Below are 14,565 nucleotides of genomic sequence, written 5' to 3' on the forward strand. Positions count from 1 at the left end.
CCTTCTGCAAAAACGCCAAAATATGCGCCACTGACGAAAGACGGGGAAGAACACCCTGCTCACACCACCAGGACTCAAAAACTTTCCAAACCCTGACATAGAAGAGGGAAGTAGAGGTTTTCTTAGCTTGCAGCAAGAGTAGTAATCATGTCCTCCGAATATGCTTTCTTCCTCAATCACCGCCTTTCAAAAGCCAGGCCGCTAGACAAAAGCGATCTGCCTGGTTGAAAATATAGGCCCTTGAAGTAAATGTGGTAGATGGCCGATCCTCAGGGGACCATCCAACGCGAGATTGACGAGATCGGTGAACCACGGACACCTGGGCCACTCTGGTGCCATCAGAATCACCCTCCCTGGGTGCACCTCTATCTGGCAAAGAATCTTGCCGACTAGAGGCCAAGGAGGGAAGACGTAAAGAAGCACTGAAGTCGGCCAGGGGAGCACCAGTGCATCGACTCGTTCCGCCCCGTGCTCTCTTCTGCAACTGAAGAAGTGAAGAGCCTTGGTATTTTGAAGCGTTGCCATCAGGTCTAAGTGAGGAAGACCCCACCTGCGCGAAATGAGGTCCATCGCTTGGTTGGAGAGCTCCCATTCTCCCGGATCTATTCTTTGCCGATTTAGGTAATCGGCTTGTATGTTTGTCTGTTCCAGCAACGTGAGAAGCTGCTAGAAGAGCAAGATGCTTCACCGCCCAGTCCATGAGTAGCTCCGTTTTTGCTGCCACTGCTTGACTTTTGGTGCCGCCTTGATAGTTGATGTAGGCCACTGTTGTCGCATTGTTGGATAGGACTGACTGCTCGGTTGCGTAGGAGAGGACGAAAGTGCCTCAGTGCCAACTGAACAGCCCTGGTCTCCAAGGAATTGATGGACCAACTTGCTTCCTCCGCCGACCATAGGCCCTGGACTGACAGACTGCTTCCCAACCTGACAGACTGGCATCTGTGGTCACCACTATCCATTGTGGTACTTCGAGGTCCACCCCTTGGCTCGGGTGTTCCGGGACAAGCCACCAGCCAAGACTGTACCTGGTGGAATTGGTGAGAGGTACGGGGACCTGAAACTCCTCAGACTTCAGATACCAGCGGGACAGTAACGCTCACTGCAATGGTCTCATATGCGCAAAAGCCCAGGGAACCAACTCCAAGGTGAATGCCATGGATCCGAGAACCTGCAAATAGTCCCAGGCTTTGGGGAGAGGGAGTGACAAAAGTCGGACTGACAGCAACAACTTGTCGATCTACTCCGGCAGAAGGAACACCTTCCCCGACTGGTATTGAACAGAGCTCCCAAAAAATCCATAGTTTGAGAAGGAAGAAGTTTGCTTTTGGCCTGTCTGACGACCCATCTGAGAGATTAGAGAAGACTCAGGACTTTGGAAACTGCTTCTTTGCAGAGTTCCCTGGACTTTGCTAGAATGAGCCAGTCATCCAGGTACGGATGCACCAGAATACCCTCTCTTCAAAGGGCCGCCGCTACGACTACCATTACCTTGGTAAACGCGTGGGGCGCTGTAGCGAGTCCGAAAGGCAGGACAGCGAACTGAAAATGCCTTCAGAGAATCTTGAAGCGAAGATACTTCTGGTGAGCTTTGCGGATGGCTATGTACAAGTATGTTTCCGTGAGATCAAGGGAGGCCAGAAATTCGCTGCTGCGTACTGCCGCAAGGACCAGAGTGTAGAGTCTCCATTCGGAAATGCGGGACTTTGAGCGTTTTGTTCACTCTCCTGAGGTCGAGTATCAGCCAGAAGGATCCTTCCTTCTTGGGAACCATGAAATAGATGGAGTGTCTCCCTCTTTTCCACTCAGCTTGGGGTATGGGAACTATAGCTCCTAGGGTCTTTCGCACGATCTGCGCCTTGGTGCGAGAACCACAAGGGGAGACCATGAAGAGACGTTGAAGAGGCCGAGCAAATTCCAAAGTGTAGCCATGCTTTATGATATTTAAAACCCACTGATCGGTGGTTATTCTGGCCCATTCCTCATAAAAATGGGACAACCGCCCCCCTACACGAGGGACCGAGGGATGGGCCGGCCACATTTCATTGAGAGGACTTGGATCCGAGCATGGCTGAAGAGACTCTGTCTCGGGAGGGCCAATGCCCTCTAAAGGAAGAGGACCATGCCTGTGGCCTCCCCGCTGGTTGCCTCTGAACCCCAGTCTGCATTCTGCTCTGATGAAGTCTTCGTTGGCCTTGAAAGCGCGACCGAACCAGCGGGAAGACTTGGCTTAGGTCGATCCTCTAGGATCGACCTAAGCCAAGTCTTCCCCGAAGAGAAGCTTCCCTTTGAAAGGTAGAGAACTTAACTGAGTTTTGGAAGAGACATCTGCCACCCAGTTGCATAAGCATAAGAGTCGCCTTGCAGACACCGCAGACAGCATAGTCCGAGAGGAAGTTCTCAGGAGATCATACAAGTCATCAGCCCCATAAGAAACCACCGGCTCTAGACATTCTGCTTCCGCCAAATCCTCCGGAGAAAGGTCTCTGGAAGTTAGCAAATGTTGGACCCAGCGGAGGTTAGCTCGAAGCTACTACATACAGCCGCTCAAATACCTAACGCTGATACCTCAAATATCCGCTTTGAGAAGAACTTTGAGGTTTCTGTCTTGAAGGTATAATTTATCTGATTGTTGTTTTGATCCTGTAAACCATTGTGATGGCTAAACCGAATGACGGTATATAAAAACGAATAAATAAATAAGGGCCACTGCTCCAGCCACGGGAATAGTGGTCCGCTTAGTGACTGCAGACACCGAAGCGTCCACTTTGGGGAAACTTCACAGTTCCAGGGTCTCCTCGGGCAAGAGATAAAGTTTGTCCATAGCCCGACCCACATGCAGTCCAGCCTCAGGCACATCCCACTCTCTAGTCATAAATTCCTGAACCATGGGATGAAAAGGAAAGGTTTTTAGCTGGACCACACAAGCCCGCTAGAACCGGATCGACAGAATCCTGTGGGGAGTACGCTTTGTGGGAGGTCTACTCTGAGTTTCGATAGGACCCAAGAGATTAAAGGATCCCATTCCTCCCTGTGAAAAAAACAAACTACTTTAGGATCGTCACCTTCAAGGTGGGTCGGCTTTCCCAGGTTGTCCTCAGGTTCAGTCCCCGAAGGATCAGAGAAGGGTCCGAAGATCCAGCGGCCGCCACATCCAGAGGAGTATAACCCTCTGCAAGGGAGGAGCTCCGAAGCTTCAAGACGCGAAGGGAGGTCTGGGGGGCCCCACAGGGCACCCCAAAAGGGAAGGTTCAGGTGGTTGTGCCTGAGTGGCCAGAAAAGCTTTGTGCATCAAAAGCACAGAATCCAGTGAAAATGAATTAACTCTGTCCCCTTCCTCCACCAGGGGGATCAAGCTGTGAATCTAAAAAGTCCTGGTCCTACTCAGAAGGATCTTTTGGACTGCCCAGGCCAGGAGATAAATCGGGGGGAGGGGGGGGGAAATCCCTCCGCTCACGGCGCAGGCCCGTGCTGTCAAAGAATCTAAAACGGCCACTGTTCCCGCGCTAAGCTGAAATGGAGCAGCCAGAGGCTCACGAGGAGCAGGTCGTTTAGGCGCCGCGCGAGTCTGGTTAGGAAACTCCGGTCCCCGATCCAAGCTGCCTTTGCCACCGGAGAGGAAGCGGGAACAAATACCTGCGCAGGAGAAGCGCGAAGCCGATTCCCCGCAAGCTACGCAGCGAGTAGGACGCGGCACGAGGGAACTCCAGAGAGGCGCCGAAGAGAGCCGCGGGAAAAAAAAGAAGCCAGCAGCGAAATTAAAACGGCCTGCCGAGAAACAATCCCGCCAGTAAGCCAGAAAGTAAAAACAGCAGCCGGACAGCATAAAACTAGAAAGAAGGCTGACAAGCTGTTTCTGCACTCTTTTGCTCTTTTTTTTTCCCCGAAAACAGACTGGGGGCACAAGGAGGAGGGGGACGGACCAGACCACCAGTATGACCACCCCAGTGCCGTACCTGTAGGAGCCCCGGGGTCACCAACCCCAGCTCCTGAATCCTGCTGCCAGAGGGGATAGTCCAACTAGGACCAGCTTACCCCCTGGGAGGAACTATGTAACCTGCTTGATCCTGTTTGCTTCCTAAACCTTTTTTTTTATGAAGAGATTCTCTTAACCACAAAGAAAGGTCAAGCCTGCAGGGATTCCACCTCCAATCTGCTGGTGACAGAGAAATACTGAAGAGATGCAGGTGGCACTCCAGGTTAAGAGGGGTGCTCTTCAAGTTTTTCTCTGTTTCCATCTGCTGGAAGGGAGGTATAACCCACAGTCTAGACTGACCTGGGTACGTACAGGGAACTCAAATAGCAAAACTAGGCTGTAATGCTGCAGCAAGCTTGGACTATAGAAATGGATGAGCCAGTACAGATACCAAATGCAGTGTGTCCCTGCTCAGAATATTTAAGAAAGACAAACCTCTGCTATAATTAGAGCCTGTTAAGTTACAATTATAAATCTTTCTAGATTCAACATAGGTCACATCAGAATTTCTAAAGCCTCTCACTTTGGGCTAATTTCATTATCCTTCTGAACAGCTTGCAGAAGGGTCTTGTAAAACCATATATTACTATTGCCTTTGCAAAGTACAGTCTAGCTAAATTTATTATTATTATTATTGTAAAACCATGTATTACTATTGCCTTTGCAAAGTACAGTCTAGCTAAATTTATTCAAGTATTCACAAAAGAAAATTGAAAATTCATCATGTTAAAAAAAAATAAAAAAATCAAAAACTTTAAAACAGCTCACTTACTGCACTTTGTCCTGGGGAGTGGCTTTACGTTTGCCACTCATTACTGAGGATGGGTCTAGCAAGGAATGTTCCCATATGGAGTTGGCACCATTGTTGTATAGGGTCTGGACCATCTGAAAAACAGAGAACACTCATTGTTACTTGGCACCAGCATAAGCAACTTGGACCCATTATATTTATTGCTTTTCAATGTAAATCAAATGATCAGTTAGCTGACTGTAATACTGAAACTCAAAGAGCAAGAAAATCTGATAGACATGGTGTGCTATCCAAAAGATGGAAATAGCCTATTCACTTCTTGGAAAAGTGAACGGGACTGTTTCTTGTTAACAGCAGGTAAAAAATTCACCTTACGATAGTTAGCAGATGGAGCCCGATGCGGAAAACTTATGTCAAAGTTTCTAGAAATTTTGACTAGGCACACTGAGCATGCCCTATACCATGTGTCCATGCGGGGGTCCCTCTTCAGTCTCTTAACATTGAATTACAATAAAATAAAAATAGGAGAAACCCAACTCCATGGGGTGGTGGGCAGGTTTTGTGAAGACTAACATCCTGCTGCCCTCGAAGATCACCTATTACAGGTAAGCTACTCTTTCTATGAGGAAAAGCAGGGTGGTAGTCCTCCACCATGGGCGAATCCCTAGCTACAGGCTGCTCCTCAACACAAAAAGAAGACCAGACACCTAACCAGGTGCCAATGGGCACAACACCAATGCTGATAACAGAGGGGGAGACAGCCTGAACCCAAACAGGCCTTAGGTTAGAAGAGTTGGGTTCTACACCTCGAGTAAGTTACAAAGGACAGATTGGCCGGATCTGTCACATCAACCATCCCTAACCAGACAGAAATATGATGTGAATGCGTGAAGTGAACTCCACTTCGCGGCCTTGCAGATCTCCTCCACGGGAATTGCTCGCAAGTAGGCCACAGACATTGCCATGGCTCTGACAGAATAAGCCTTGACATGATCTCAATGATCAGTCCAGCCTAGGCATAACAGAAAGAAATACAATCTGCTAGCCAATTGGATAGTGTGTTTGCCAACGGCAACTCCCAACCTATCCTTACCAAAGAAAAAGTTGGTGGACTGTCTATGGCAGGGGTCAGGAACCTTTTTGGCTGAGAGAGCCATAAACGCCACATATTTTAAAATGTAATTCCATGAGAGCCATACAATATGTTTAAAACTAAATACAAGTAAATGTGTGCATTTTATGTAAGATCACACTTTTAAAGTACAATAAGTCTCTGAAAATATTACACCAGGCCTTAAGACACCAATACATCTCCTATTAGGAAAACGGACCAAGTCAGGCTGCTATAGAGTCCTACACAGAAACTACACGCCAGCAGAAAACCTCACCTGAATCACGTTCTGTCCCTCACCTAACATAGAATAAAGAGACCAAAACGCATAACAAGAAGCATGCAGAAAAAACTGAATTGGAAACTGCAACAAGCCAGAGTCTCTGTATGCAGTGTAACAAAGGAAAAAAGAAACATCACCCATCCTTATAAAACAAATCAAGAAATATAAAATCATCAGCAGTAAAACTGTACTAACAAAAAGAACATATTTCAAAACAGCTGATGAGTGGAATATCCAATAATTAAACACTCATATAAAACATTTCCAGATACCAACAAAATATTTCAAAATAGCAGACACAAAGACCCAGTAATGAAAAATAATAAGGATACAAAAATTTTTTTGCTCTGCATACCTGGGAACGTTTGATATCCAGGTGTCCTGAGATTGTTCTGAATTAGCAGGAGGTGGGGTGGTTTGCTTGGAACTTTCTCCTCTCTCAGTCACATACCAGCGCTCTCTCTCACACTGGCTCTCAGTACTCACATATACACATGTTTTTTCTCTTTCACTTATATAGGCTCTTAATTACACATTTAGACACATGCTGTCTATCTTTTCACGCTTACACACACACACAGGCTTTCAATCACATAAATACATGCTGTCTTTTTCTCTCACACACAGACTCTCATTCACATGCTTACAAACATGTCCTCTCTTTCTCTCATTTACACACAGGCTCTCAATCACATACTCACATGCTCCCTCACGTAAATCAGCTCTCAATCACACACAGACACACATGGTCTCTCTCTCTTTTAAACACGGGCTCTCAATCACATACTCACATGCTCCATCACCTAAACCAGCTCTCAATCACACACAGACACACATGATCTCTCTCTTACTTTTACACACAGGCTCTTAATCATACATACACATGATTTCTCTCACACACAAAGGATCTCAATCATACACACATACTCTTTCACACAAACAGGTTTTCAATCACAAACTTACACATACAGGTTCCCAATGGTAAATTTACATTCATGCTCTCTCTCTCTCACAGGCAGGCTCTCAATCACAGACATACGATCTTTCACATGTACAGGTTCATAATCATTCACATACATGCAATCTCTCTCACACACACACACACACACACAGCGCCCCCCCCCGCGGCCCGGAAGAGGAAGTGGAGAGTATCGGGTGCGTGCGCGGCAGGAAGAGGCCACGCTAGTGCGCTCGGCATCGGCCCGAAGAAAAGAAGACTGCAGCGCGGCTCGGAGGAAAATGAAGAGGTTCAGCCGCGGCCGATGGGACTCCGCCTCCGCGAGGGCTGAAAATGAAGAGGTTAGCAAGCATGTGTGTTTGCTCGCTCATTCACTCTCTCTCCCCCACCCCGGGAACTCGCGGCAGCAGCAGCTTTCTCCCAACGCTAACCTCTTCATTTTCAGCCCTCGCGGAGGCAGAGTCCCATCGGCCGCGGTTGAAGCTCTTCATTTTCCTCCGAGCCGTGCTGCAGTCTTCTTTTCTTCGGGCCGATGCCGAGCGCACTAGCGTGGCCTCTTCCTGCCGCGCACGCACCCGATACTCTCCACTTCCTCTTCCGGGCCGCGGATGGGGGGGGCGGGAAGAAGAAAGCACGCCGGTGCCGCTGACTCCAGCTGTCCTGCCGCGTTCCGCCCGGGCTGACAGCATTTTAAGCCCGGGCGGAGGAGGACCGGGGAGCAGCTGGGTCAGCGGGAAAGTGTGGCGACACTTGTCTGCGAGCCAGATGCAGCCCTCAAAAGAGCCATATCTGGCTCGCGAGCCATGGGTTCCCGACCCCTGGTCTATGGGCTTCTGTCTGCTCCAGACAGAAGGCTAAGGCTCTTTTGTAGTCCAATCTGTGCAGTGCTCGATTGCCTTGGTGCAAATGGGGCCTAGGAAAGAAAATTGGAAGGATGATTGACTGGTTAAGATGGAAATCTGTCACCACCTTAGGCAGGAACATAGGGCGCGTACACAAGACCACCTTGTCATGATAAAACAGTGTAAGGTGGATATGTCACTAAGGCCTGGAGCTCACTGACCATCACAAAAATATGATCTTCCAGGTCAGGTACTTCAGGTCACATGTGCGCAGTGGCTCAAAAGGAGCTTTCATCAGCTGAGCTACCACATCGATGTCCCAAGACATAGCAGGAGGCCTTAGGGGAGGCTTCAATTTAAGCAGGTCCCACATGAAACGTACAAATGTAGGCTGTACAGAAATAGATGCACCAATTGCACTAAGTTGAACTCTGACGGAGTTGGTCTTTAAGCCAGTCTCTGAAAGGTATAGAAGGTAATCAAGCAATTGTGTGGGTCAGAAGAACGGATCTAGGGCCTTCTGCTCACACACCACACGGAAAACTTCCTCTACTTCAGTCCATAGGACTTTCTAGTGGAAGACTTTCAAGAAACTACCAGGACCCGAGACACAAACTCAGAAAGATCAAGTGGCTGCAGGATTAATCTCTCAATATCCAGGCTGTGATTGACAGGACCTGGAGTTTGGGATGCCACAGCTTGCCTTGGTCTTGCATGATGAGATCTAGGGAAGTCACCAGACTCATCACTTTCCGGATGGCCAACTCCCGCAGGAGTGGAAACTAGACCTGTCTCAACCAATGAGGTATTATGAGAATCATAGAAGTCCTGTCCTCATGAAGCTTCAGGACAGTCTTTGCCACTAAGAGAATCGGAGGATATGTGTACAGAAGACCCTTGACCAAATAACAGGCCAGGGCATCTGAAGCTGGCTTGCTGTCTGACCTGGACAGGGAGCAGAATCAAGGAAACTTCCTGTTGCAAGGCAACATGAACAGATCCATGTCTGTTCCGTTGAGGATGCCGGTGGATAGGTGCACCAGAGACTGACTGCTGTCTATCCTCCTTTAGTCCGAGGACGCCAGGTTTGTCAGCCTCGGCACCGAGGAAGTACTGGACCGAGCACTGAGGGAAGCCTAAGAAGCAGTCACCAATCCCCATTGATGCATGGTGCCAGGCACGGAATGCACTGGCCTTTGCTGCAATGCCACCGAAGTGAACCTGTGGTGAGGAGTGCCCATCCTTCATCAATGCCCAGGGTCCTCAACAGCTTCCACTGGTCCTGATGCCAGTCACCGAAACCCTTGAGGGTCCGAGGAAGAAGATCTGGCCACCCCTCCTTCCCCCCAGTCGGTGTTGACATTGGCAATGTTCAAGGAAGGGCTGGAGTGGCTGACAAATTTAGCTAGGTCCTCTTTAGGGCGGATTCAACCACCACTGACTGGTGAGGCAGCTAATGCTTATCGAATCCGGCAACCTTCTGGACGAGATACATCCCATCTGCCTTTTTAACGCGAGGCATAGCAGCAGTTCCTTAAGGATCTTGTGCACCAGGACTGTCACGATTTCTTTAGGCTGCATAAATTGGAGGATCTCGAGCCTGGCATCAGTCAAAAGCTGGAATGCGATGGCCTTCCCCATTACCCTCATAAAACCTGCTAAGGTTAAGTCCTCAGGCGGAGACTTCCTTCACTCATCTGGAGGGGAAAAAAAAAGAGTGATGGGAGACAGAGGACCCCATTTTGATCATTCCCTCAGGGGACATAGGGACCCTCAGCCTCACTGTATGTCACAGGGGATGGGGCCCTAGATGCTCGACCTAAGTCCTGAGGTGCAGGCATCAATAGAACTGGACGGGGACAACAGGCCTCGATGTCTGTCTCCACTGGCCTTGGTGCAGCTTCCTCCTTGGAGGAGCCGTCGACAACCATCGTATCTGTAGGGGGAAGCCTTGGTGCCCTACTGGGCACTGGTGCTGTCCCGGGATCCAATGCCTGAATAGCACACTGAGCTTCTCCAGAAGCTGTAAGAGGATGGGTGGCACCAGCTCCGCCTGTACTACAAGACTTAAGCCCTGCAGGACTCACTCCACCCCCAGCTAGACTTTAGCCCTAAAGAGGACCTAGCACTCTCAGAACCATTCTTTGGCACTCTCCGGGAAAGAGTACAGAGCGATGGATGCTCTGGGGAAGAAGGTATTCCAAGGCACCATCATGCTTATTGCCTGTATCACTGCCTACCAGCTCTACATGAGCCAATACTCACAGGATATCTGGAAGCAGGCGCAGGAGGTGGATGAGCAGCTGCTTCAACAGCAGCAAAATACCCTCATGTCACTGGAGCACAAGGATCTGGAGAGTGGGAAACACTAGGTCCGTGCAACTTATGACAATTTCGAGATGGGATCGAGATATATCATTCTGGTACTGGAAACACTAGGGTTTGTCCTCAACTACCCAAAGTCCCATCTCAGTCCATCAGTTCAGTTGGACTTCATCAGAGCCCTGCTAGAAACAGCTTGGGCCAAGGCCTTTCTGCCCCGCCAGAGGTCCATCACCTTGGCAAGCACTGTGGCAGAAGTTCAACAGTGCCAGCAGGTATCAGCCTGGCACATGTTGAGGCTGCTGGGCCACATGGCCACGACCGCCCATGTCACTCCCTTGGCACACTTATACATGCGCAGAGCCTATTGGACCCCGAGGTTACAGTGGTGCTAAGCCACTAAGAGCCTCTAGGATTACATCTGAGTCACCCAGTCTCTCTGGGACGCCTTGTCCTGGTGGGGGTACTTTCCAATCTGGAATGGGGAATTTCCTTTCGGAATCTCCCTACTCAAATTGTACTAACCACGGATGCATTTACCCTGGGGTGGGGAGCTCATGGATGGGCTCGGCACACAGGTTCTATGGTCCCGTCAGGAAGGTTCTTGTCAAATCAACTGACTGAAGCTCGGGGCAATCAGGTTCGCGCTATGGGCTTTCAGAAATCAGGTGTCCAACAAAATTGTCCAGATCCAGACCGACATGTGTTACTGCAACAAGCGAGGAGGCATAGGATCACACCTCCTGTGTCAGGAAGCAGTCAAGATTTGGTTGTGGGCCCTGTCCCATGGGATGGTGCTCTGGGACATGAACCTGTCTGGTATGGAGAACATGGTTGTGGACAGGCTGAATCGAAACTTCAGACCCCATGAGTGGCCCCAGGACCAGGGAGTAGTGAATTGGTTATTCTGCTTCTGGGGGAGCCCAGGCATGGATCTGTTCGCATTGCTCTGCAAACAGGAAGGTTCCTCGGTTCTGCTCCCTGTCCAGGTCAGACGGCAAGTCAGCCTCAGATACCCTGGCCCGTTATTGGGGCAAGGGTCTTCTGTACGTATAATCCTCCAATTCTCTTAGTGGCAAAGACTGTCTTGAAGCTTCGTGAGGACAGAAGGACTATGATCCTCACAGACCCTCATTGGCTGAGACAGGTCTGGTTTCCAATCCTGCAGGAATTATCCATCCAGAAACTGATCAGTTTGGTGACTTCCCCAGATTTCATCATGCAAGATCAAGGCAAGCTGCGGCATCCCAAACTCCAGGCCCTGTCACTCACAGACTGGATGTTGAGAGATTAATCCTGCAGCCGCTTGATCTTTCTGAGGATGTGTCTCGGGTCTTGGTAGTTTCTTGAAAGTCTTCCACTAGAAAGTCCTATGAACTGAAGTAAAAGAAGTTTTCCATGTAGTGTGAGCAGAAGACCCTGACACTTTGAACTGCCTGAGTAAAAATCAAAACTTTGTTTTGAACATTATGGACATTGTGGATGTTTTGAATTTGAACCAAAAAACCCCAGCCACAATCCTCAGATGTTCATTGAATATCTTCAATTTCACAGAGTATTTATGACATACACAGTTATATGGGCAGATTCAAATTGATCAGAGGGCCACAACACTAACTCCTTACCTGTAACAATGTAGGAGGCCATGGTGTGTGCTTAAGATGCCTCACTTGAGAGAGATGGCGTCCTAGACTCCGATGTACACTACAACATTCATCACAAATTAGAACTCCTCTATTAATTGATGCCCAGTGAGGATCTGTTAAATTAAAAAAAAATAAATTTAAAACCTGAAAATTCTCATTTCCTGTAGCTGCACTACACTTATGTCTACTTCACAGTAGGTGTGGACTATAGAACTTATCCAATCCTTTTTTAAACCCAGCTACACTAACTGTGCTAACCACATCCTCTGGCAACATACTCCAGAGTTTAATTGTGCGTTGAGTGAAAAATAACTTTCTCCGATTAGTTTTAAATGTGCCACGTGCTAACTTCATGGAGTGCCCCCTAGTCTGTTATCTGAAAGAGTAAATAACCGATTCACATCTACCCGTTCTACACCTCATGATTTTAAACACCTCTATCATATCCCCCCTCAGCAGTCTCTTCTCCAAGTTAAAAAGTCCTAACCTCTTTAGTCTTTCCTCATAGGGGAGCTGTTCCATTCCCCTTATTTTGGTCATCCTTCTCTGTACCTTCTCCATCGCAACTATATCTTTTTTGAGATGCGGCGTCCAGAACTGTACACAGTATTCAAGGTGCGGTCTAACCATGGAGCGATACAGAAGCATAATGACATTTTCCGTTTTATTCATTCCCTTTCTAATAATTCCCAACATTGTTTGCTTTTTTGACTGCCGCAGCACACTGAACCAACGATTTCAATGTGTTATCTACTATGATGCCTAGATCTCTTTCTTGGGTGGTAGCACCTACTATGGAACCTAACATTGTGTAACTATAGGCATGGGTTATTTTTCCCTATATGCATCACCTTGCACTTATCCACATTAAATTTCATCTGCCATTTCGATGCCCAATTTTCCAGTCTCACAAGGTCTTCCTGCAATTTATCACAATCTGCTTGTGATTTAACTACTCTGAACAATTTTGTATCTGCAAATTTGATTACCTCACTCGTCGTATTTCTTTCCAGATCATTTATAAATATATTGAAAAGTACGGGTCCCAATACAGATCCTGAGACACTCCACTGCCCATTCCCTTCCACTGAGAAAATTGTCCATTTAATCCTACTCTCTGTTTCCTGTCTTTTAGCCAGTTTGTAATCCACGAAAGGACATTGCCACCTATCCCATGACTTTTAACTTTTCCTAGAAGCCTCTGAAAATCCAAGTACACTACATCTACCATTGTGATGGCAAAACTGAACGACGGTATATAAAACTCAACAAATAAATGAATAAATCTACCGGTTCACCTTTATCCACATGTTTATTAACTCCTTCAAAAAAAGTGAAGCAGATTTGTGAGGCAAGACTTGCCTTGGGTAAAGCCATGCTGACTTTTGTTCCATTAAACCATGTCTTTCTATATGTTCTGTGATTTTGATGTTTAGAACACTTTCCACTATTTTTCCTGGCACTGAAGTCAGGCTAACCGGTCTGTAGTTTCCCGGATCAACCCTGGAGCCCTTTTTAAATATTGGGGTTACATTAGCCACCCTCCAGTCTTCAGGTACAATGGATGATTTTTAATAAGTTACAAATTTTTACTAATAGGTCTGAAATTTCATTTTTTAGTTCCTTCAGAACTCTGGGGTGTATACCATCCGGTCCAGGTGATTTACTACTCTTCAGTTTGTCAATCAGGCCTACCACATCTTCTAGGTTCACCATGATTTGGTTCAGTCCATCTGAATCATTACCCATGAAAACCTTTTCCAGTACGGGTACCTCAACATCCTCTTCAGTAAACACCAAAGCAAAAAAATCATTTAATCTTTCCGTGATGGCCTTATCTTCTCTAAGTGCCCCTTTAACCCCTTGATCATCTAACAGTCCAAGTGACTCCCTCACAGGCTTTCTGCTTCGGATATATTTTAAAAAGGTTTTGCTGTGAGTTTTTGCCTCTATGGCCAACTTCTTTTCAAATTCTCTCTTAGCCTGTCTCATCAATGTCTTACATTTAACTTGCCAACGCTTATGCATTATCCTATTTTCTTCTGTTGGATCCTTCTTCCAATTTTTGAATGAAGATCTTTTGGCTAAAACAGTTTCTTTCACCTCCACTTTTAACCATGCCGGTAATTGTTTTGCCTTCTTTCCACCTTTTTTTAATGTGTGGAATACATCTGGACAGTGCTTCTAGGATGGTATTTTTTAACAATGACCACGCCTCTTGCATACTTTTTACCTTCATAGCTGCTCCTTTCAGTTATTTTCTAACAATTCTTCTCATTTTATCAAAGTTTCCCTTTTGAAAATTTAGCACGAGAGCCGTGGATTTGCTTACTGTCCCCCTTCCAGTCATTAATTCAAATTTGATCATATTATGATCACTACTGCCAAGTGGCCCCACCACCATTACCAAATCCTGTGCTCCACTAAGAATTAGATCTAAAATTGCTCCCTCTCTTGTCGATTACTGAACCAATTGCTCCATAAAAATGTCATTTATTCCATCCAGGAACTTTATATCTCTAGCATGTACCGATGATCAATTACCCCAATGTTGACTGGGTAAATGTAAGTCTCCCATTATTACCACACTACCAATTTGGTTAGCTTCCCTAATTTCTCTTAGCATTTCATTGTCAGTCTCACCATCCTGACCAGGTGGACGGTAGTATACTCCTATCA

General features: G+C 47.2%; 1 protein-coding gene across 16 annotated transcripts in view; it reads right to left on the minus strand.

Annotated features, from left to right (window-relative positions):
- The window catches only part of GIT2 (GIT ArfGAP 2), a 215,391-nt gene that overhangs the window by 171,137 nt on the left and 29,689 nt on the right, over window positions 1-14,565 (minus strand). For all 16 annotated transcript variants that reach the window (XR_003852033.1, XR_003852034.1, XM_029571954.1 and 13 more), the window contains exons 2-3: window positions 11,866-11,999; window positions 4,746-4,858 (exon numbers count right to left, since the gene is read on the minus strand). Coding sequence is in view for 14 of the 16 variants with exons in the window: in XM_029571954.1 (XP_029427814.1) it covers window positions 4,746-4,858; window positions 11,866-11,999 (247 nt within the window). In the remaining 2 variants the exon portion in view is untranslated. The remainder of the gene's footprint in view (window positions 1-4,745; window positions 4,859-11,865; window positions 12,000-14,565) is intronic.

The sequence above is a fragment of the Rhinatrema bivittatum genome, chromosome 11 (genome assembly GCF_901001135.1).
Source record: "Rhinatrema bivittatum chromosome 11, aRhiBiv1.1, whole genome shotgun sequence".
Lineage (NCBI taxonomy): Eukaryota > Metazoa > Chordata > Amphibia > Gymnophiona > Rhinatrematidae > Rhinatrema > Rhinatrema bivittatum.